The sequence below is a fragment of the Drosophila erecta genome, unplaced genomic scaffold (genome assembly GCF_003286155.1).
Source record: "Drosophila erecta strain 14021-0224.00,06,07 unplaced genomic scaffold, DereRS2 tig00000055-arrow-pilon, whole genome shotgun sequence".
Classification (NCBI taxonomy): domain Eukaryota; kingdom Metazoa; phylum Arthropoda; class Insecta; order Diptera; family Drosophilidae; genus Drosophila; species Drosophila erecta.
In genome coordinates, this window is record NW_020825200.1 from 8490931 (window position 1) to 8515007 (window position 24077).

Below are 24077 nucleotides of genomic sequence, written 5' to 3' on the forward strand. Positions count from 1 at the left end.
AGCACGAAGCAGGATGAAGAAGCGACAGAGGGAGAAAGAGAGGGGGAAGCAACAGCCAATGGAAAGAGGTGTCCTTTGGTAGGGAAACAAGTCCGCTGACCAATCGGATTGCAGTAGACGCAAATGGCATCAACAGGCTGTCAGCTAAATACGTTCCCCATTTCCAATGTTTTGTGGGCTTACTGATAAATACCCCATCTGGTAAGATTAAAAAGAAATTCCCCAGGGAAACCCAAGAATATGAAGGAAGTATAAAAGCCGAAAATGTTCGAAACCAATGTTAGCTGGAAGTCCGTCTTAAAAACGCCAAAAAATATCAGAAACAGCAAATCAGGCCCCCGTTCCCCGCTCATTACACACTTGTTACAAGGGAATGGGGCAGAAGGCAAAAGAGAGAAGAAAGAAAGAAGGGGATAGAGGGAGAGCACGAGGTCAATGAGCTTTGTACTCGTCTCGAGACTGAGGAAATTTCGACAAAATACCGCTACATTGAATGGCTATTGCACGTCGAATGCACTGTGTCTGTAGTTGTATCTATATCTGTATCTGTATCCGTGAGTGTGTATTACCAAATATTGAGCAATAAGAATAAGAATTTCGGTTTCTTTTGGTCATGAGACAGACAGTTACAAAGCGACTTTTGTTCCGCTCTCTCCCTTTTTGTTCTTTTAAATCTGCGGCTAAAAATACACATTTGTAAGCTTTTTCGTTTAGCTGCGGGCAACAGATAAATTCGTTTCAAAAGTGCATGTGCATACAAAAACACAATAAAAGATACTGCTTCTCTCTCTTTTCGTATTCGGTTGACTCTTTTGCTTTTGGTTTGGGAGCGCTTACCTGTTGCGCTCTGAAGTCGATCGCTTGGCTTTCTCTTTGTGCTTTCTTTACTCTTTCTTCCGCTCCTCTCTCTCACACTCTTTCTCTCTTTTCTGCGCTCTGTGTTTTCTGGTGTGTTTTGATTCCTTCATTCTTGAGCGCTAAGAACGTTCGTTGACCTCGGAAAGTTGGGGCCTCCGCTTAGCGGTACTTCTCAACCTGTTTTCCCCCTCGTACGCCTTTCCCGTTCTCTCCGCTCTTCCCACAGCATGTGTCTGTGTGTGTGAGTGAGTGTGCGAGCTTGCATGTGTCTGTTTGCCGTAGAAGTCTTCCTGTTTGCTCAGCGATTAAAGGTGCAACTGAGCGAGCTGCGATCCGATGACGGGCCCAACGTGTATCACTGGGCATAACAGTCGGAGTCTCGGACTTTCCGACATCCCATCTCTGATGAAATGCACGCATGACTCCGATGGCATGTGTATTTGTTACCAGCCCATACAGGCCAACTTCCATAAATCAATCCGATATTTCAGTGAAGCTTTAAATATCTTTTCTTGTTAGGCTGAAGCGTTTTTTAAACGTGGTTAAGGTATACCATTACGAAACTTTATTCACTGAAAAGCAACTCCACTTTTCGTGTAAGTGAGCGTTTAATTTTTAATATGATTTTTATAAAATAAATCATTAATATTACAGATGTTATAGATTGCCTTGGTGTACTTTTTATTGAATGCTTTCTTTAAATAGGAATACGAGGGGAAGATGGACCAGAAATCCTTCTTAGGGTGGCGGGACTGTAGCTTTTCGGTTGCTGCGCGAATATTTTTGGCCAGTGATCACGCATTTAATTAGCAGGAATTGTGGTGAGCACCCCTGCAGGTGTGTTGGTGAGCGCGTGCGTGTGTGTGAGGTGGGAACATCTCGCAGCTCCTTTCTCCTTTCTCCGCAGAGCTTCTGTTTCTTTTTTGGAGCTCGCCTGGTTTCCCACTCGCCTCCGCACACAGGTTCCCGCCAGAGGATGATGATTCCACCGCCGATGCAGAGGATGATGACCACGATGATGAGCGCGATCATGATCGTCGGATGCAACGGGTCTTTGACTCGGTCTCTGGCCATTTAGTGTGCAATCGTTTGTCCCCACGTCCAGTCCAGTCCACTCGGATTCTGGGCTCTCTCACCGCATCGCTTCCAGTCCCGATTACGCTTGCTCTCCTTTCTGATCCGTTCCACTCCGCCGGCTTCATCATCACCATCGCCGGCTAACTTCACCGTTTGAAAACTGTTTGATCCGATACCAACACTGCGGCTCGAGCTAATTCGCCAGATTTACGCTTGCCATTATGGTCTCTTGGCCGGAAGATGAGTTCAAAGCCTTGACACTGATCTGATCCGATTGAGTGTCTGAATGAAAGTCCACGTCCATTGATGAGATCGCAAAACCCGGATAACATGCCCAGCACCATCAGAGGTTAGTGTGAATAGGACATACTAGGCATAAGACCCCGGGTAGCTATGATATCCCTAAAATATTACTGGTTATATTAAAGTTCTTACCGTAAATCGATTATATGTTTTATTTTATTTATAATTGATTTTTAAATTAAATAATTAATTTTGAGAATCAATTGCGAAAGCCAAAGAATACAATAGACAGCAATGCAAAGCTTGCTAATATAAATAAAACAAGTGGAATCAATAAGAAATTTGGTATATATGTATATTATATTACTTAACTCGAATAGGTCCCTTCAGAACCAAAAATGAATGGAAAATACTTCCTATAATCAATTTCAAATATACGTGGTTTAAAGGCATTGTGATAGATTTGTTAAAGGTCTTTTGAATTACGCAATTTTGAAACGAGTTTCTCCTCTAATCAAAATAGTTCTGGTGATATTTCGCACCAGAAATCAGCCTTGCCTGGCTAAAACCGACTATTGGACTCATTAGGCTGGCGTTAAGTTAAAAAAAAACCTAATTGATTATAAAAGGCAACGGCTTTCAATAGCCGCAAACAAATGGATGCGATATGCAGTCAAGCTGCAAGACATGCAATGCAGCACCTCCGCCAGTCTCGCCGTTGGATTTCCGATTCTAGCCAAAAGATTTTACCACATCTTCAAGGCAGAACAACAGTAATGGCCAGGCCAACTGTTGCCTCATCGACAGTGGGGCTGCAATAAACCAGTTGGAAGTCGCAGCTAATCTTGCAACACAGTTGCGCAACAAAGAATCCGAGGCAACGGTACTAACGTGTTTGCTGTTTCTGCTGCTATTGTGGCTATGTGCCGACTTCTTTTTGGTTCTTTTCTTTTCTCCATCTCCATTTTCTTGGCAATCAGCTCTCTGAGCCAGTTGCGTGTAACAGGTTTTTCCTCTTGAATAACTGGGACTTTCTTACGGGACTTTTTCGGAGAGTTTCAGCAGAGAAAACAGGTTAGAATCGGCATCGGCATCGGCAGCGGCACAGACTTGCAATAGATGAGGCAACAGCCGCCGCAAGAAGTTTACAACGGTGAGGCACACATTTTCGCGTTCACGTTAGAACCAACGGTGTTTTAGCCAAGTTTAGCTGCAAGTTGCTGGTAAGCTGGCTGCCAGAACCACTAACCAGTTACCAGTTACCAGTTAGCTGTTAGCTGTTGATTGTTGTTGCGCAAGCGGCAGCTGAAAGCGGCGCAGAATAAATCTAACATGATTTAAGCAACGGAAAAACATGAAATATTAATGCCGATGCTTGAGTCTTTGGCTCCGAATCAGAATCGGAATCCAAATCCGAATCCGCCGTAACGGTGGTCGCTTCCTTCGCCATCATTGGCCCTCCGCTATAAGAAGTTTGGCCCTACACCTCCCAATTCCTCCCCCCGCCTAATGATGGCCCGATCCGATCGGTTAGGCTGGGGCCCAGTTAGGCGATTAGTCCAAATTTGCCCTGGCTGTTGGCCAATGCCCGAGATGTTCTCTGTTCGCCCTTTTTTTGGGCAGTCACTTTGGGGTCATTGTGGTCATAGCAGTTCTTGGATTGGTTTTTGCCGAAATGGGCATCGGGGTCTTTAATTACCGAACCTAACTGTTTTGCACATTCTTGTAAATTTAAGTGGCAAATGCACATTTAATGGCTCATTTAAATATACTATTAAATTTACTATTTAATAAACTTGTATGGTTTCTTAAATACTGCCCAAACGTAATTGTTATTTACCACCACCACATCTTTCGTATGTGGTAAACAAATCATGAATATGAAAATAGTATTTTTGTGCTTCACATATATGATTTGTAAAAGATTATATATTTAATGCACAAAAAATAGTCTAAGCAATCTAAGTCTTACCTTTTTAAGCTCCTAATTTTATAGTTTTCAAGCTATTACTTTCGTATAGTATATACCAAATGATAATAAAATATAAACATACCTTAGTTATAGTTCTACTGAACAATAAATTGCTCTTTGAATTTATACAACTTTTATAAAAGCCAGTTGCAGTTGTTAGTTGGTTAAATGCCGAAAGTCAAACTCACAAGGCTCATTCAAAATTTCGCGCCCTTGGAATTTCCACCTCGAGCGTGCAGAAATTTCCCGTGACGCTTTCCCACCACGACGGGAATTTTCCTGGCCCTCAGTCCCCGTGCCCCGCTGAGATTTTAAGGGTGGAAAAGCTGCGCAACAAACGCTCGACTGTGCTCGTTTTCCTTCGTGTTGTGGCTTCCAGTTTTTCCTGGCTATGCACTTGGCATTATGCCTACTAACCCTATTTTCGCAGCAGTTCGCAGCGAGTCCCATTTTTCAACTTGCATGCGGATACACACGCACACACCAACACACACACACTCGGTTTTTCCTTTTCCCAGAAACTGAGGCGCAACCCCCACGAAACGGAAAGTTTGTGCAGCGGCAGAACGAACTGTGTTTGTGGCACTCGAATTTGGGACACATTCCTGTAAAGGACGCAGCTCCGGTCAGCTGCTTCTCAAAATCGACAGAAAGGAGTCACAAAAAACAAAAAAACGCGCGCGGTGCATTTAGCCACAAATCATCCGAAAGTGAAATTATAAATATTGAAACAGTGAACCCAAAAACCCAAGCAAACGTGAAATACACTGAAAACAGTGCTGCATTAATGTAGAACCCAAGGGATAGAAATCCGATACGGGAAAGGGAAAGCTGCAGCGTTGCTCCTGTTTGCCAAATATTGATTCGCAAGTGTGCCGCTGAAAAATCGATTATTAAAGCCACTTTCCACACAGCTGGTGGTTGTTGTTGCTGCGAGGATGGAGGTGGTGGCCGAGGTGGTGGTTGCATAGGGTTGCGTGCCGCGATGTGGGAAATCAACAGCAACATTGCCACATCCACATCCACATCCACATCCAGATCCAGAGGCACACTTCCAACTGTTTTGACGTGGTCGGGTTCCAATGGCGCTGGCCCAACCGAATGCTGCAGCGCAGCCTTGCAGCCATCCAGCGGCGACGCGTTGCATGTGCAGCAGCAGCAGCACCAGCAACAGCAACATCAGCAGCAACATCATCAGCAGCAGCAGCAGCAACAGCAGCAGCAACAGCAGCAACAACAGCAGCAACAACAGCAGCAGCAGCAGCAGGACACGAAAACGAGGATGACAACGAGCACAGCCAAATGCGGAGGACACAGATACAGAAGCAGGCGCAGTCAGCGATGCACAGCAACAATTGCTGCATATTAGCCAGAGAATTAAAGTTAAACATAACCATAAACCGAAAAGACTAGCCCAAATGTACTCAAAAATCAACACAAGTGGAAAGCATTAATCGGAAAGTCAAGCTCTATGCATCGCACAAAGTTACGTTAAGTATACGACGCGTATTTCCAGCTGCAAAACGAACCAAAAACGAACCGAACGGTACGAAACGAAACGAAACGCACAGGTGCATCTGCAGACCCCACTACGTCCCCAATAAGCCCCCATTCGAAAACCCCCAACCCCATTGGGCCACCCCTTCTGGGGGTATCTACACCAATTGACAAGCAATCGAGGCAATGCAGTATGAATGAACTTGTTTAGTCGACAATTTTTTAAGTGCACTTTCGTAAGGCTGATTTTCAATTTATTTCGATGTTGTGCTTCTACACCCAAAAAACAAAAACCAAATATAAGAAGTAACAAATACAAGCATAACAGAGGAAACCAAAGCAATGAACCAAGTGAAAGTGTGAGTGTTTAGTGTTTTAAGCGGAGGCGAAACCCCGGACATTTGAGAGCCTTTGTGAGTAAACGGCCGCCACAACGGATAGGCCCAGAGATCTCCTGCTGATACAGCAGGCCAAGCCCGCCGGCGGCAGCAAGTCCTCGAGCGGCGGTCCAACGTACATCGGCACCGATGCCGCCACGGCAGCGGCGGTGGCCAATCTGCGCAGCAAGGTGCCCTCCATCTCGATAATTCCGCTGCCCGTCTCCACCACCATTGTGGCACGAAGTGGTGGCATTGCCTCCGGTGCTGGCGGCAGTGGTGGTGCACCAGCAGCCCTGCCCCAGCTGATCCAGTCGTCGCGCAGTGTGTCCACCAAGTCCACGGGCACCTCCCCCCCATTGGCCTTCATTGCGGAAGCTTCTGGCTCATCGGGTGCTCCCGCCCTCACCCTACTGCCACGCCCCCAGCAGCAGCACCAGTATCAGCAGACCGACAAGTGCACGGTCCTCAAGCTGGACGTGCTGAAGCAGCAGTCGGGAGTGGCAGCGAGCTCCAGCAGCAGCACCTACCTGCAGATCGAGCAGCAACTCAGCGAACTGGAGGCCGCCGACGAGGAGGAGGAGAACATGGCCAGTTTGCTGGGCAGCGCGCCACCCGCCCAAATTCTGGCCAATCAGCCCATCATCGTCAAGATCGAGCCCACGCAGTCCTTCCACATCGTGGAGGAGGGCGACACGAGGGTGCTGAGCCTGCCCCTCAGTGATGCGGATAAGCTGGGTGCCAGTTGGATAGATCTCAAGGATATTGCCGGCCTACAGGCGGGCGGCGGAGCCACCTTGCTGGACGTCTGCTTCGAGCAGGCCAACGAGGAGGGCACCATCATAGCCACCGTGCAGCCGGACTTGGAAAACGATCTCGATGGCGAGATGGAGGCGGATGGCGAGCCCGAGGATGAGACTGAACCGGAGCCTCCGGCGCCCAAGAGATTGGCCACCACCAGGCCGGCACAGTCGCGGCCACCACAGCAGCAGCAACAGCAACAGCAGCAGCAAGTGAAATTCCTATCGGATCCACCGGCATTGGCGCGCTCCAGCAGCTTCAGCAGTCTCAGCAGCTTCAGCAGCATCAGCAACATCAGTTCTGTGTGCAAGAACATGGCCAGCAACACCAGCCAGGAGGGCACCCTGAAGCGCACAAAGGAGCGAACTCCTCCGCCGATGCCACCGCTCACGCCTCAGAGGCCCGCTGCCACATCAACAGCAACATCAGCATCCGCATCCGCATCTGCAGCGTCTGCGGCATCTGCGGCTTCGGCAGCAGCAGCAGCAACTGCGAGTGCAACATCGGCCAGAGACAACAGCAGGGAACACAGCAGCAGTGGCAGCAATGGAGCCATGACAGGTACGTTGCCACTCAACTATAGTTAAGTCACTCTAGGGATATTAATGTATGTTCCGCCAATATATCTAACGTCATATGCAGTAGCCAAGTTTTGCTAAACTCTTGCCGGTTACTGGCGTTTATTTTATGCCACCAACGTTAAATAATTACAATAAGCCGTCGTGATTGTAGCAAATATTTGAAAGACCTTAAGTCAAGGATTCCGCGAATGATGGGTTCGCACCCCAGAAAACTCGGCGAGAATTGCACTTGCTGCGAGTGCAGGCGAACCACCGCCGGCTAACCACAGTGAGCACTCGCCCAGAGCGACCACCAACGATCAGCGCTGTTCGGATAATCGCACCCATATCCCCCAGTGCCCCCACCCCCCTCAGAATCCGAGCTATGCAAATGAACGCTCGCTCATTGCGCAAGCATCCCAGGCAGCGGCAATTAACAGGCTGACACATCAGCAACACATCTGCAGCAGCAGCAGCAACACTAGCAACACCAGCAAGTGCAACAACAGGTGTACTGTGTATACTGTACGGTGTACACACCCCATGCTAAAAAGAATTTCAATTTACAAGCCTCGATTTATTGGCTATTCACCTTTGTGTGGCTGCAGCAGCCGCAGCAGCAGCAGCAGCAGCAGCAGCCGCAGCAAAGCAGCAACACCAACAGCTACGGGCATGTGGCCCACTTTCCATAGTCAACAAACAGCGGCAACACCAACACACACAGATACAGATACAAGCAGCAACAAAAACATGTTTTGACATACTAAATAAGCCGCTGCTAGGCTGACTAGCTTTTGGCCAAGTCTAGATGGCGTTCTTTATCATTAGGTTCTGTTAGCTGTTTTTGCGATTCTCCCTGCCCCGGCATATTCGCTTTACTGCTGTTGCGGCACAGCAGCAACACCACCACCGTTCTTCTGCTCGGCCCCTCACATTTTTTTTTTACCGTATCACGAACCTTAGCGGTAAAAACGTCAACTACAAACTATACAGTTACCTCAATGGAGGCGCGAGCGGACTGAGAGCGAAACTCAAGCTGGGCTAGAACAGAATGAACGTTTTTACACTGGCAGAAAAGGGCTGAAGTGGGAGTCGGTCTGGAAATAGCCATTAAAGTGTCAAATTTGTTGGTCCTAAAATGAACCTATCTGCAACACAAGGTTTTTAGAACATCTAATTACAATGTGAAGTAATGTTTCTTCCAGTGTAAGCAGGCAAGCAGCGAACGGGCTTAGGGCGCGGGGCGGCTAAGCTGAAAAATTGATTTGGCAGCGCCTCGGGCCAGCGAGTTGAGTCTGCTCCCTCGACTCGATTCACTTGATGACTACAAATGAGTGTCAGCCACTGACACGACTTCTCATGCTGAAGCCCTACAGTTTCGGCCAAGATTGATCTATATTTTATAGTTTCTGTTGATTTCTTGGCGCTGGGGGCCGCCGTATCCACTTGCATGGCTCATTAGCGGGCTGGGGCGGTGGCCAAAATGTCGGATTTTCTGGTACCAATGATTGATGATCGAGGCGATGAATCGTTACCTAATTGCTGTGCCCACTAAGAACAGGCATGACGTTCATGGAACAGATCAATCGATTTGTTTCTCAGATTTACTGCTTTCCCAATTCCAGAAGCTGGCTGATCGATCTCCAGATCTGATGAACGTTCTTTGACAGTTTCATTTGGCCAGAGGTGAAACAGGGTTTGCCTTGTTTGCCTGTACTTTTTATAGTGCTTACAATCTATTTTTTGATGATTTTTAGATAGGGAATTTGTTATTACCAATAGTAGACATTGGTCAAAAATGAGACAATAACTAATATAATAGTTTGTCTAGAAAAATAATATATTATCAGTTTTTTACTACAAATCCTACTGAAGATGAGTTATACATATTTAAATGGCGGATATACGCAAAACACACATTATTGTAAATTTCAAGGGAATTTTCAAATTGTCGATTGGTAAAGTACCCGTCACGTGAAATTTTCCAATGATTTCAAATGGTTTCTAAAACCCGTTTAAAGGCCCCTAACACAAGCGGATTTGACATTAGCCCACATAATGGTAGTTGGCAAAAAAGATGTAAAGTTAAAACATAAAGGTTTTCTTCATCCGAACCTTTCTGCAGATGAGGCGACCCTGAACGTGGTCGATGGACTTTGGCAGTTCGGCGCGTTGTCGCCGTCGACGGAGATGTTGCAATCGGCGGATTACGAGATATATGTATATCTTCGCACTATCACTTTTGCGATGGGGCATATTGGTTGTGTGTGTGTTGTTGTAATTTCCCATATCGAAGCCAGGTTCATTATAATTTGGTTGGACAACGCTTTGCATTTCATGCATGAATCTTCGGCTTATTGGCCGACCCGGTCGTCTAGACCTGGATCCGTGGCTATTAGCCAGGTCAGCGCCGCATGGGATTTCGTCTCCAATCGAGCGTGGCAAAGTTTCATTATCATATTTTCGATTTTGCCAAACTTCATCGATATTGCCCGACGATTTCATAACCAGCTCATCTCTTTCCCGTCTATGCGAAATTCCAATTATGCGCCGCACACATGTACATCTGTATGTATCTTTGTATCTGCGAGATGCAAAGCTAATGGTTTAAGTATTCGACGTCAACGAAAATACATAAATTATCGTAAACGAAATATTAATTTATAACTTGAGCGAAGTTGGTTTCTTTTTCGTTTTCAACATTTACATGGAAATCTATTTTTTTTATTTTGATATTTGGGTTCGCTTTTCATTTTGGCAAACTTCGAAAGCAAGTTGCCAAATGACTTAAACTAATTTTAACATTTTTAATTTGCCAGCAAACTCCGTGTGCAGTTCACCTTGACTGTTCGGTGATTTTTTTTTATTTTTTGATTTCTAAATTTTTATGTGCCAGACGTAATGGTTGAATATTTATAAAACTAATAAAAATATATTCATAAAAAATTCAACACTCTGGGACTTAACCCAGTTTATTGTGGCTTCATTGTCTAAGAACTGAGATACCGCGTGCAATATTTGATTTAAAATTACCATCAAGCTTTACTTTGTTTATAAAGCTGGTAATTTTTGATGCATTTATAATGAAATGCATTCGCAGAGTAAAAAGATTTGCATTTGAGTAAAGGAACCCAATGGTGGATACACTACTCCAAATAAATATATGCATTACTGCAAAATGTAACATTAACTACGTACGTCGTTATCACATTTTTAATAATAACTCGCCTTGCAACGCAACAGGTTAAAAAATTATGAAATATTCTCTGAAATCTGCTCGCAATCTAGCCCAGAAATATTAAAATGAGTAATAAAGAATTCGACTATATGATACCCTCTAACCACTGCCCTGAAGCAAAAGCTCTTGCCTACCTTATGGCGCACCTATTCATGAAAACATTGTTGGAAAGGATCCGATCTATACAAATATTCATCACATATTTCTCAATGAACATAAATTTAATAATATCAAACGTATGTATAAGTCTACCTAATCATAGTTGATAAAATAATACTATCAGCGCAAGTTAAGAGTCCCAAAGTCATTTCAATCATTCGAAGCTGGTTGGCAGGATTCAAGCGGTATACTTTAGGGCCAATTGCCACTTCCGCCCCGAAAAAAGGATTGAAAACAATTTGGCCAGTCGTCGGTGGAGAAGTAAGGGGTGCAATTAAGTTGCTCGCAACTGCAGTGCACACATTTTGGCCTAAAAAGCAATTGACCTGCTAATCGAAGGAAGCGCCAAAAGCTCCCGCTCTTAAGCCCCCCAGTTGTAAAACAAAAGAGAGAGAGAGCGAGCGAGAGAGCAGAGATAACAGCTGATTATGACTCTTTTCATCGCCGAGCGGTTGCCATAGCGAATGAACGGCACAAAGCGGACGAGGCAAAAGTGGGTGTGATGGCGGCAGCGGGGAGGCGGCTTGGGGCAGCGAACTGAAGAAGTCATCGGCACAGAGACACATATACCCACTTCTCTCTCTCGCGCTCTTTCGCTGTCTCCCTCTCTTTTCTTTTGGGGAGCACGAGCTCTGCTGCCGCATTGCGGCGCTGCTGCTGCGCCGCCGGCGTCGCTGCCGCGGCACGACGACAACGAACAGTCGATAACATTTTGCGGCACTCTTCAGCTACACCTCGTATTGAGCGTTTCGCGGCGGCGGGTTACGATGCGTGGCGCGTTGTATCTTTATTATTAATTATTTGTTGTTGTTGTTTATACTCTGTACCGTTTTCATTTCCCATCGCTCGTGTGTGTGCGCCGTGCGTGTGTGTGTGTGCGTGTGCCTATGCGTTTTGCCCCCCAAATCCCCCAAAACGCCTCACCACCCCCACTCTGCCGGGAAAAAAAAGCCCCCAAAAAAGCAAAGAATTACTCAAAAGGCAAAACTGCGAAGCGCGAGTGTGTGCCAGTGTGTTGAAAAAAAATAATAGTAAAGAAATGATAAATTACGGCCTTGCAACATGCGGCGGCAGATGAAGTTTGTTCGGTTTCAGATCACAACAAAATCATAGGATACGCCTACAACATATATCGCTATATACAGTACCAGTCAATCAATCAATATCGTGTGCATTCAAATTCCACATCGTGCCTACAACTGCAACTGCAATTGCGCGCCCTCTCTCCGCGAGTAAAAAACGGAAACGGAAGTGCCAGTGACGTAATACTCCCGAAAAATCCCGGGAGAATCCCCCCACAGCCTCCCCCCCAATTTGTGCAACAAAAACAAAGCCAATCTCCGTGTATGTGTAAGAGCAACGTGCCGAAAGAGTGTGTGTGTGTGTACCGCAAGGATATATAAAAATTATTAACCAAAACGAAAAATTCAAAAACCCATCGAGGAAATCCCTCATCGCAACACGGCGCAAGCCGCCTTCGCCGCCCGCAAATTGGATAATTTATTGGAATAATCTATTTGCCTCTAATTGGATGGCTAACCACCAGTTTTCGGATATATCACACGATCGGGGATCTGATGATTGGGAAAGGAAATTTATGGCATCGTTTAGGCTCGTTCGCTTCTAAATGTATTTGTTAGCATTTGGGGGTTTATTAAGTACACGTGTCTAAAACTGCAATAAGTAACTGCAAGGCGATGAAATTTAATTGAATGTTTCGATATTTTTGTTTCAACTCACGGAGCTACAAGCTCCACATTTCATATCTAGTAATAACCACGTTGTTTCAAAATGTTACTTGCTGAAAGTCTAGCGATCAATGATTTTTTTTTTTGAAGTTTTGATACTTTGAAAACCATTTCCTTCCTTCCCTTAAACACAATTAAATATTAATCCGACATAACAAATTGTTCAATCATACAAGCTTTAGATTTGTTTAAAGCTATTTAGGAATAAGAACAACAAGAAGTTTCAAGACTCACTTAATCATCTTTAGTGCTTTTAAAGGTTCAAATTCTTGAAATAGGGTTTCCTAGTCCTAGCATCGATTATTCAGCTTCCTTCCCCAATTAACGGCCCCATTTTGGAGCAACTGTCAGCTGAAAGGCTTTCGCAATTTTTCATAGGGCTACACTCCGAGTATCTGTTACCCGGGCAAATCTTTTGGGTCCATTGTCTTTGCCGTTCTGCTCCATCCTCGGCGGAGATCTTTGGAGACCGAATCTCCGGGCACAAAGCCGAGATGATATGCCCTTTTCTTGTCCACAGCTTGTGGCCCTTTGTTGCCGCTGCAGTTTTCTGTCTGTGTCCATTGTGGCAACTTATGATTATCAACAATTGTTATTGTTGTCGTTAGAAGCAGTTTAGAGACGGCAGTACGACTACTTGCACCGACTTTCCAGTTCAGGCGAGTTCACAGCACAGCAAAGTCGGTCGTCGCCAGCACCACCCACTCTGCGCCTCCTGTTTCTCCTGTTTCCCCGGTTCTGCTGCTCCTCCTGCTCCTCCGCCTGTTTAGTCGACTGTTTGCATTACCGTTAGTGGAACAACATTGCTAAGCACACACACACTCACACACGCTCACTGCATGTGTCGCCCCATAAGTGTGCCACCCCAGCAACAACAACAACTTCTGTTACACGCAGAGAAAAGTTGTTCCGCTGCCTTCGCTCTGAGTTCGAGTGAATTTTGAAAATGTTGTTTTGCGTGAAATTGACACCACACTTCTTGTTTGTTTAAATAATAAGCCATTCAAATTAGTTCACATTAGATACAATTTTTTGATTTCATATCAATTGATTAGGTCTAATTGTAGTAAACGCAGTTCAAATTTAGGGCAAATGTTAGAACTAATTGACTACCTTAGATTTTCATTATTATTACATTATTATCAATGACTTAAAAGGAAATGCATCTTAAAGATAGGGTGGTGGCAAGTAACGGGATTACCAAATTGCTGATTAAGGCAGATATTCTTGCCGTGTAGAGGCGGAAAACAGCCTAAGCAGAAGTCCCAGGCGGAAAAGTGGGGGCAGCGGCATGGCCCACCCATAGGTCATTGGTCTTTTTCGTCGGCGTCAACGTACTGCGACGGCAGCAGCAACAACAACACAGCAACAGCAACAGCAACAGTACAAGCAGTGCTGCAACTGCGACGCCGGCAGCGCTGCCTTGTAAACTTTGTCGTCTGCTTTGCTGTCGCTCTGTTGCTGTTGTAACTGTAACCGCCTTCGGCTTCTGCCCCCCACCTCCCTCCCCATCCGCCGGAACATCTCTACGCTCTCTCCTTCTTTCTCTTTCGCGCTGCTTCATCATCGGTTTGACCGGCTCGTTAGCTTTAGTACCGTTAGTAAGTTCGTTGTCGCTGCGAGAGAATTTTTCATTTCCACTGTGCGGCTATTCATTTTCATTTTCTTTTCAGCGTTTTCTTTGCGTTTTGTCTATATGTAAATTTCCGTCACTCTCTCTCTCTCTCTCTCGCTCTGTCCTTCTCTGTCCCTTCGCGCTCCATCTCGCTCTGCTTCTGAGCTGGCACAATTTCAGTGTTGTTGCTGTCGCTTTGGTGACGTATTTTATATGTCTGCCAGAGGCTTCCGCATGGCCACCCAAAGCCACCCCCAAACCACCAGCAATGTGATTACACTCCCCCAAAGTCCCCCCCCCCCCTACCACCTCCCCAACCCCCTTCAAAAAAGAGTGAGGGAAAAGTAAAAATGTTTTTATATTCATTGGGTTTGCCGGCTCGTTTGTCGTCCGCTTTTCCTCTGTTCCACTGTGAGTGTGTGTGTGTGTGCGTGTGTTTGAGCTTTGGGTCATAGAACTTTTTTCTATGTTTACCCACACTAACACACCAACACACACCCACTATGCTTGGCGACGAGATTTATGCGCTGCATTTCACAGTTTTTCCCCATTAGAGACCCCCGCCTCCCCCGGCAGCACCCATCGTCTGTCTGGGCACCCTTAAATCCCATTTCTCTATCGATTTTCCATGCTCATGTCCACACAGACATCAGCCGTCGAAGGGAGTTGCCAACCGAAAAAAGGGAGAGCTCGGGGTTCGGCACAGTTCCTGAATTGCGATGCCTGCACAGCGGAAAACATCGATTACCGATGGACACCGCATTATATGAGACCCTATATCATTTTCTGAGTTCGTATGATTTTGTCTCGGGTTCTGAGAAAAAGGATTTTAACTATTTACGTATATATATGTAACTCTTTAGTTCCGAAAAGCATGGAATACCCACTTTCCTTCATGAAGAAACTTTTTACATAATAAAACATTGATAGCTGTCAGCTACTAATTAGGAATTCCACACCCATAAATTGAAAATAGTTAACTTTATTGTATAGACATGCTGGAACTTCGAAAATTTCACTTTATGTTGCGACAAGGGAAAATATCGAAGATAAAATTGCTGATGGATTTTGTGCTATTCTTCTTTCTGAACGTAATAGAACTTAAATGTAGGAAATAAATCATTTGAAATAAAATCTATGTCGACACACACACACACACTTGGGCACTTACCGAAAGATCTTCGTTATCGGAATATCGACGATCTTGGCGATTTGCTTATCGATTTCCCATCTTGCAGACATCATTCCCGTGCAATATGCTGAATGCCATGATTTGGCCATGGCTGACAGTGCGTAGCAAAAGTATTTACATAACTGGCCAAACCATTTTGTACATCAAAGTGTTCAAGCTGGGGGTTTGAATAAAACATACACTGAAAACAAACCGATGAACGTTTCCACGGCAGCGACAGTTCGAATCGATGAGAAACAGATTGCGCCTAAATGTCTTCCGGAATTAATTGTCGTGAAATTTTCGTATTTTTGGAAATTTTGATTTGGAATCAAGCAAAACAGAGAAATCGACAAAACAATGAGCATAGCAGCAGCAGCAACAACAACAACAACAGTAACAACAACAAGGAAACCAACAGCAGCAGCGGCAACAACAACACCAACAAGCAGCACAATAAAAATCACAGCAACCGTAGCAGCAGCAGCAGCAACAACAGCGACAACAACAACGCAGTGAAAGTGATAAAGCAGCAGCAACAACAAAAGCTACAGCAACAACAACTGCCCAAAGCAACCAAAAACAAAAACTTCAATAGCAATAACAATAGCAGCAGCAACAGCAACAATCTGCACTTACTGCAAAAGGGCTAAAGCTGGAAGTTCGATTTAAATAGATATTATCAAATCATAGAAAATTGCTTTAAATAAACGATAGCGATAGATAACTAAGCAAGTTTAATACATACGCGAACAAGTGTCTTATTAACAAATAGTTTGATAAACGAATTAATAAGGAAACCCCAATAATTAAGCGGCAGCAACCACATATAACATCAGATCCAAACAACATCAACAATTTAGTACCTACAGGCCTGACAACGTTAGATCATTATATACATACATATAGATATATAGCAATATACATACAAAACAAATATATATATACATATATATCGATTGGCAAGCCCCCTCACACCGCCCCCCTCCGCCCCCGTCTCACAAACACCCACACACACTGTGATAGTTCTTGATTCACACTGAATGCGAAAAGCGCTGAAAATTCATTCACGAAACCATCTGCGGACTAGCTAAAAAAACCCAGGCCACAAAACATAAGTAAAGACCAAGTGCAATAAGACGATTGGCTAATACAATTGGAACCGAAGGGCAGCTACAAAAGTATATATATATATATATATACATATATATATCTATATATAAAGTACTGTATACAACGTTTTACACATTTACAAAACAAAAAAGATAACTAAGATCTAAGCGAAAACCGTATTCATTCAACTGCAAAGAGCAGTATATTGCGCATACGCCGCGTATGGCCGTCGGTGTGAGTGCCCGTGTTCATCAGCGGTTGCATCAACTGATACCAAGTGTGCATAACTACAGCTGCAACTACAACTACAACTATTTCACCAATCAACTGCAGCGGCAACGGCAACGGCAACGGCAAACGTTTGAAACGTCACCAAAGCTTCGCATTTCCCACTAATAATTATGTATACGCAACGTATGTTTGACATGTGGAGCAGCGTCACTTCGAAACTGGAAGCACACGCAAACAACCTCGGTCAAAGCAACGTCCAATCGCCGGCGGGACAAAACAACTCCAGCGGTTCCATTAAAGGTAAAGCATCATTACTGTTTCAATCCCCTTAGTTTAGTTGAAAAGAGCTACGAAAATTATACAGGACCTGCTACCAAACGAAAATGGTTTTAAGAACTAAGGGGAGGCTTATCTAATAGGAAATTACTGTAATACAAGTAAACTAAGTAGTAAATTGAGCCGTATAATTTTAGATTATAGCTATCAAAATATGAGTCTACACCGGTTAATCCTGCCCTATAATATAAGGAACATCTCCGAAAGTACATAAAAGCGATTCCTTCAGGATGTTGTAGAGCATTTTGCATATGTTTCAAGGCATCAAGTTAAGTAAGCGACAAGTGCGAACTTTCATCCCGCAAAAATCAACGAGGGAATTGCGCAAAGCAGAAAAATAAAGTATAAACTTAATGAAATCCAGTTAAGTTGCTGGTTTTATGTGGCAGAGCGGAGTCAGTCAGTCAGTCAGTTGGTCCCGAAATGAGTGGCTGCTCTTTTTCGTTATTTTTCGTTATTTATTTTTTTTTTTTGCGTTTTCGTTGGCCTGGCAGTGAAAGTCACTCGGGTTTCTTGGCCAACAGCAACAACAATTATTTAAGGGAAATCCATGAAATTCGTAAATGAAGAAAGACAGCCAAACGAATATTACGAAACCCACTTGCGTGTGTTTGAGTTTGTTTGTGCGAATGGCCTGCTGCTGCTGCTTTTTTGCATTGACAATTCAACTAATTCAATCGAAAGGCAATCGGAGAACAGGAAAGAGACGGCTGCAGACCCTTTCTTCGCAGCTGCCGCAGATAAAAAAGATACAAAGATACAAATTGTGTATGTAACACATGTGTCATAAAAAGCGTACAGCAGGCGATCATAATAAAATAAAATGGAAAAGAAACTTGCGAATTAAAATTCGCTCGTCAGTCGTAAAAACATATTGTAATACCAACAATGTTGCGACAAGCCATATAAATATTATACTATGTGAGCGGAGATGTATGAATTGCACGTTTGCGTATATTTATATGTAAAAGTTAATTAGCTTATTTTATTACACTTTACACTTATTGAACAAATTTGTACTTTTTATTCGGCGAAAAGGGAAACTTTGGTGGTTTAAAAAGTGAATGATATAAAACATGTTTGGGATCAAAGCTTTCGCCAGAATGAATAAGTACCACTCTTTATAAGTTTATTTCCGAGTTAAGTTACTTAAACAAAGACGTTTATTCAGGATGTATTTTTATCTGTCCAAGTTTTCGAACGTATTAGGGCTTATAAATATACACCACTCACACGCAAACCTTGAGAGAAGTTGGAAAAGTTGGCATTGAAGGAGTTGGCTCATCTATAATAAATCCTTCGCAGGACTTAAGGCTTAGCAGGCGGAGCTGAATTAATTCGAATTTAATTGGGGTGCTTTGACCCCTTTGCAGGTCAGCTGCGAATGCAATTAGGGCCTGAGTCGGGAACATGGAGGATATTATTTCTAACATAAATCTTAATCGCGGCCAGCAATCTATCCCCGGGATTTTCGAGTTGCGTGTAAGTAATTAAGGGAGCTGCAGGGGCGTGGAAATGGGGATCGCCTTTTCTGACGCTGGTCACCGTTACTTTTGGCATGCAATTTGCCTTTACGACTTCCGCAAAACCGACTCAGATTTTATTATTGAAATTTTCACTTTTTCGCCACTGCTACTGCGTTTCGCTGGTGGTTTTTTTTTTTCGCCTTGCCGTTGGTGAAACAGATAGAAACGTAGGCAAGTGAAAGAAAGAAATTTGGCGGCGTAAACAGAAAGCGGCCAAAAACGAAATTTAAAAAGCGAAAGAGTTGACAAGATCGGCCCTTGGCTGCAGAGTGAGCGAGACGGCGCAGTGGCAACAATAAAAAATATTCAAAAAAGCCAGACCGAAAAGTTTTGTTAAAGTGAAATGCTGCTGTTGCTTTAGCTGATTGTGTAGTCCGCTCACACACACACACATGCACACATGCCTTCAAAATAAAACAAAAAGAAGAAATGTGTGGAAAAAGCGACCCATGCAGGCCCAAGCCCGAACCCCCACGCCCCACCCCGCCCAGCACCTTTCCTCCCACCGCCCCTGCGAGATAGTGCGAACGCCCGTTTAACACTCGAAACAAACGAAAGACCCAAAACTATGGAGCTACAAAATTTCTGACTGGCTGAGAGAGCGTGCGTGCGGCCAGGGGCGTAGAAAGGGGGTTCTGGGTTTCTGCTCACAGCAACTGTGAAGCTTTTTCGATTCTTTTTTAGTTTTCCTCAAAGGCACCTTATTTTTTAAAAAGAGTACCTTCAAAATAAATATATTTAAATCTTTAAATTTAAACCTACAAAGCCCAGTTTAGATATCTGTAACCCCCCTCCCAGAAAGCCCCGCTACACACGCCCCTGTGCATGAGTAGTTCGTTTCTGAGTGTCTGTGCGCGAAGCGCCAAAGCACACACATGCGTGCATAGCACATCCACAATCATCATCGCCAGCGTCAACATAGTAAAAGTCTAAAATCGAGGAAAAAATTATTTTCGGCGGTCATTCAACTCGCACGCACGCACACACACGCACTATGCGATAGAGCAAATGGGGGGGTGAGAAAGTGTGAGAGTGGGAGAGCGGGAGAGAGTGCGTGAGAGCGGAGCGTTCGTTGACTGTTATGCGGGAGCGTGCGTCGCGGTCGCAGTCGACAGAGAAGCCGGCAGCGCTGCCCACACCACGCACATTACAACATAAAAAGAAAAGAAACTAAATAGAGGAAACAACAACATTCAATGGGCAATACTTTCTACGGCTTTTTCCACTTCTCCCCCATTTCTATTTCTCTTTTCAAGCCAACTGAAATTATTATTTATGCAGTCAAAGTTTTGGAGCCATAAAAGCGAATGATAGGGATAGGGAGAATGCGAAAGAGGGAGGGAAATTCTTTGTTTGACAATTATTGCGTGAATTTCCACGATTACGGCTTCTATCGCTCATGTAAATGCCGCCTTAATTGCTCGTCGTCGAAAAGTCGCCGAACTTTTGACTTCCTTTTCTGGCCGACCGTTACCTTATTCGATTGGGAACATGCCTATAAAGCCTATAAATAGGATTTACTAGACCCATGATCATTTAATAAGGGGTTATTACGACATATACTATATAGTATTTAGAAGAATTCACGCATTAGCTTAGAATAATATTAGTAATGATCGATCCGCATTTCAATGATCACGCTAATAATTTTATCTAAGAGATGCTAAATAAAATGTACATACATATGTAAATGAAAGATACAAGAAATCTACACAATATAGATCGAGATCGATAACAACTGAAAAAGTTTGGAAATATTTATTGTAAATAAAAAACATTCCATTAATCATTATTTTTTATTATAACAAATAAAATAAAAAGAATTATGAATAGATAAAATCCATTGATCTTTTGCTATTACACGGTATTATAAAGCCTTAAAGGCGTTATAAAAGATTGGCGTCTTTCCAAAAAGATAAATTATAGCAAACTTTGCATTTATGCAATGATACAATATCTGCTAACATTTTCATATGAAGGGGACATGAACTCTTGGGCATACAAATTCCTGCGAAAATTCCTATTTGACAGATGTTTGTAATGAATATGGCCGCACTTAAGCACACAGAATTCTGCAGGCATTTCCAGGCATCGCACCATCTCGAAAGAAAAAAACCTAAATTTGGCATGGAATTCCCCATCAATTCCCACCCCCATATATCCGTATAGATTCCGTATGTGGAGCATGCAAATATTTTGAAATATTTTGGTCTGTCTGCTGGAAGCAAATATAGTAATGTGTTCTTTTTCCCTGGTGTTATTATGGTTGCCGAAAGTTCATTCGCTTGCGTCCTAGAAAACTATGAAATGCAGAAACCACATATTTGTTCATTCTGATAATTTATGGAAACTTACAAAACTGTGGCCAAAAGCCAGCAAAAAAATGAGCAATTCGGCAACAGGTTCAACGACCTCTGCCAAACATAATCGTCCAGATTGTGACAAGGAACATATAGCCCATAGCCCAACCCATCGAAATGTCTGTGAATTATCAATCGATTTTGTAGAAGATATGGTATATTGACTCAGCAACACGCTTAAAGTTCGGCTTCGATTTATTTTATCTGTTACTATCAATTGTTAAATGTTTATTTTCGGACTATGATCAGCAACAAAGATGGAACAGCCGCTATCTCTTTGTATATATAACTATTTCTATAACTATTGTAGTAGCTCGTTGCCTTACGTACAAGTAAGAAAAAAATAAACTTACTACATTACATATACGCGAGATAAGCTTAACCACAGAATGTGTGTCATAAGGCCACCGCAACTTCAGTTCTATATACCAAAGCTGTAGACAAGAAATCAAAATAGAGTACTACACGTCGGCGGCGAATGAAAACTAGAAAGTTCTGTTCTCAGAACTACATAAAGTGCTTCATAAAATGCACTATAGTTATAGTTTAAGCACACCACATTTCATTACCAAATTTACAAAGTATATTTAGTATGAATTCGTTCAAAATTTTGGCATTTGGTCTCTGCTGTGTTTCAAAACAGCCCCGCATCTATTTTAACGTCCAGCATTATTGGGTTAATTGCGGTCTCTCGAGTGCGTAAATATGCATTATACATCACGATGCATGTACATATAATGGACATCCGTTCAATGAAGTACGCTTTTGAAAAAAAATGTAATAACCGAAATGACAAACGCATCCATTATGTTAGGCAGCGGCGAAAAAATAAATTAAATGATATTATTCTAGTAATTATAAAGCAGACAGCAAATGCGATGCATGAGTGGGCCCCTCCCGCCTCTTCGCCCCCTTCTTGCCCCATCTAACGCAATGCAACAGCCCCCGGAGACGCCCCGTCCCCCTCCCTCCGCCCCTTCCACCATTCCCCACCACAGCTGCGTATCTTATCTATGCAACTCTTCGCATAGTTTAACGTTTTGTGCGTGAGTTTGTCACGAATATATGCGAGGTATATATCTAGGAGTATACATTCGTGATTACTTGCGAGCGCGTGTGTGTGTGTGTGTACGTATATATAGGCAGCAAATAAAAGATTGCATGTGCCCCACAATGCAGACACAAACAGATTCACAGACATTGCATTTGAGTCGCGTCGCCAAATGAATAGACAAATATATACACACGAAACACACACAATTGCAGGGCAGCTCCAAGCACACACACACACTTAAACACTGGCACAGGCACACACACAGCCGAATGCACACTCACACTTAGACAGAATGCAACGCCAACGTTTGTGGAGGCAAAGCGCGCCAACAAAATGCGAAAAACTGGGACAAAGTTGAACAGACGAGCCAAGGACGGATATTAGTGCGACGCGGCGCGAACAGTTGCATGGTGGGGCGAGGGGGGGTGGAGGTGAATGGGGGCTTCTGGGAGCCAGAGGGGCCCAAAAAGGAGGGGGGTGGGGGTGCGGGTGCGGCGGGCGATGAAGTTGGCAGCGAAAAGTGGAAAAACAAAATGAATGTTGCTGGTCCAACCAAAGTGAACAGTGGGTGAACAAATTAATGAGACATTTCAACTGTTACTAATTTTTTTTTAACTCACTAATTTTTTTTAACTCACAATATCTGCAAAACGCTATCAACTATTCATAACCTATTGCACAAATTCATTTCCATGGTTTATCTTGCATGTTCCTTAAGCTGTATCTTTATCACTACTACTGCATTATATAGTTATTATTAATATGCTACATTTTATGTACAATGAACAGTGTGTTATGCCTCGTTCTAAAAGTGCTCAAAATATACATAGACTTGAAGTTAGTTATCTCACAGGTGCGTTTCATAAACGTTGAGTGAGTTCGTAGAATGGGTACAGCGCTTAAAACATAAAGTATCTACTGTTAGCGAGAACTGAACACTTTTAATTATATATTTCCGATCTCAAGGCGAGTGCTCACTGTGCCTGCAGTATAGTTTTCAACTCTACAGAAAATTTTTGTTGTTTGTTGATTACAATTTGCATGACGCCAGCGGCAGTACAGCCAACAGGGCGGATAGAGCACATTTGCCCTCTCTCTCTGCCCCACTCGACCGTCTCGCTCGCTCGCGCGGGTTTTCCATCTGCTTTTTGCAGTAGCAAATGCAATCGTTGTTGGTTTTTATAGTTGTTGTTAATTTTTGCAGACATTTCAGCCGAAATAAACAAAAAAAAAAGGAGGGAAAAACAAATTTTAATTAATGGTGGAAAAACGAGTTTGCCTGGTTTCCATCAACCCAACGACCACTATGAATGGATTTTCTTCAAGAACGCTTTTTTCCCCACACCAATTGCATTTTTCTTTTTTTTTTGTGCACATTTGTATGGGATTTTTGAGTCTGTCTTGGTCTAGCTCAACTTGAAAATTCTTGTTTTGGCCAAATTGCAAGCAGCAAGCGGCAAATGTTGACGTCGAGTTCTTTTTGGTTGATGCTTTAGTCAAAACACTTAAATACCATAAATAATTGGCTACTTAAGTGCATTTGTTGCGCAAAACCGAAGGAAAAACAATTGGGGACCAAAGAAGTCAGCTTACCAGCTTTGTGTGTGGCTTTTGAGGTTTTCAAGGTATTTTCCATCAGTTTTTCCAGTTTTCCCGTTCATTTATGCTGCCTCATAGCTGGTGCATTTGAAGCATGCATAAATATTGCCGCAGGCCTACTTTTTATGCTGATTTTATGTTTTTTTTCTGGGCGGGGACGGCGATGTCAAACACATAAATATGCATTTGCCCATACAAACTCCTGCAATTTAGCAGAGAATTTTCTGAGTGATTTTAGCGCTTAATGTTGTTTTACTCCGCAATCAGTAGGATTTAAAAACCTGTTCACATTCTGTGCGGCATATAAGTATTATATCTATATATGGATTCTAAACTTTACAGTAGAACACATGACATATAATACATTTTAAGCGAGAAAAAGTATTAACCATAATATTGATACTTCAACTGAGCATTAAGAACTGCATACATATATTAATACATCTGAACAGAGTTAAGTTTAAGATAATTTATATTATATTAGGCAAGTACGTTTGCGATGTCGAGCTGCACAAATAATTGGCTATAAATCTAAATCGACG

At 43.3% G+C, this 24077-nt stretch overlaps 3 protein-coding genes across 5 annotated transcripts in view; all 3 read left to right on the plus strand.

The window, feature by feature from the left end:
* Positions 1-1939: 1939 nt before the first annotated feature.
* Positions 1940-24077, plus strand: part of LOC6541288 (probable nuclear hormone receptor HR3) — a 31454-nt gene continuing 9316 nt past the window's right edge. Inside the window, exons 1-2 of one of the 3 annotated variants that reach the window (XM_026978265.1) lie at positions 11495-12132; positions 15384-16960. In XM_026978265.1, the coding sequence (XP_026834066.1) occupies positions 16831-16960 (130 nt within the window). In that variant the 5' untranslated portion in view covers positions 11495-12132; positions 15384-16830. Of the gene's footprint in view, positions 2285-11494; positions 12133-15383; positions 16961-24077 lie in introns of those variants that run through there. The other 2 variants (XM_015159890.2, XM_026978266.1) reach the window with 2 other exon arrangements.
* On the plus strand, positions 2212-5690 carry LOC26526155 (ras-interacting protein RIP3). The gene is made up of 2 exons (XM_015159973.2): positions 2212-2284; positions 4669-5690. The coding sequence occupies exon 2, from the start codon at positions 5136-5138 to the stop codon at positions 5517-5519; it is 384 nt and encodes a 127-aa protein (XP_015015459.1). The 5' UTR covers positions 2212-2284; positions 4669-5135; the 3' UTR covers positions 5520-5690.
* Positions 11495-16425, plus strand: LOC113564045 (serum response factor homolog B). The gene is made up of 2 exons (XM_026978268.1): positions 11495-12132; positions 15384-16425. The coding sequence occupies exon 2, from the start codon at positions 15589-15591 to the stop codon at positions 15967-15969; it is 381 nt and encodes a 126-aa protein (XP_026834069.1). The 5' UTR covers positions 11495-12132; positions 15384-15588; the 3' UTR covers positions 15970-16425.

Coding starts and splice junctions, on each gene's coding strand:
- LOC113564045 (XM_026978268.1), top strand. CDS start 15,589: ATGTCTTCCGGAATTAATTGTCGTGAAATTTTCGTATTTTTGGAAATT.
- LOC26526155 (XM_015159973.2), top strand. CDS start 5,136: ATGTGGGAAATCAACAGCAACATTGCCACATCCACATCCACATCCACA.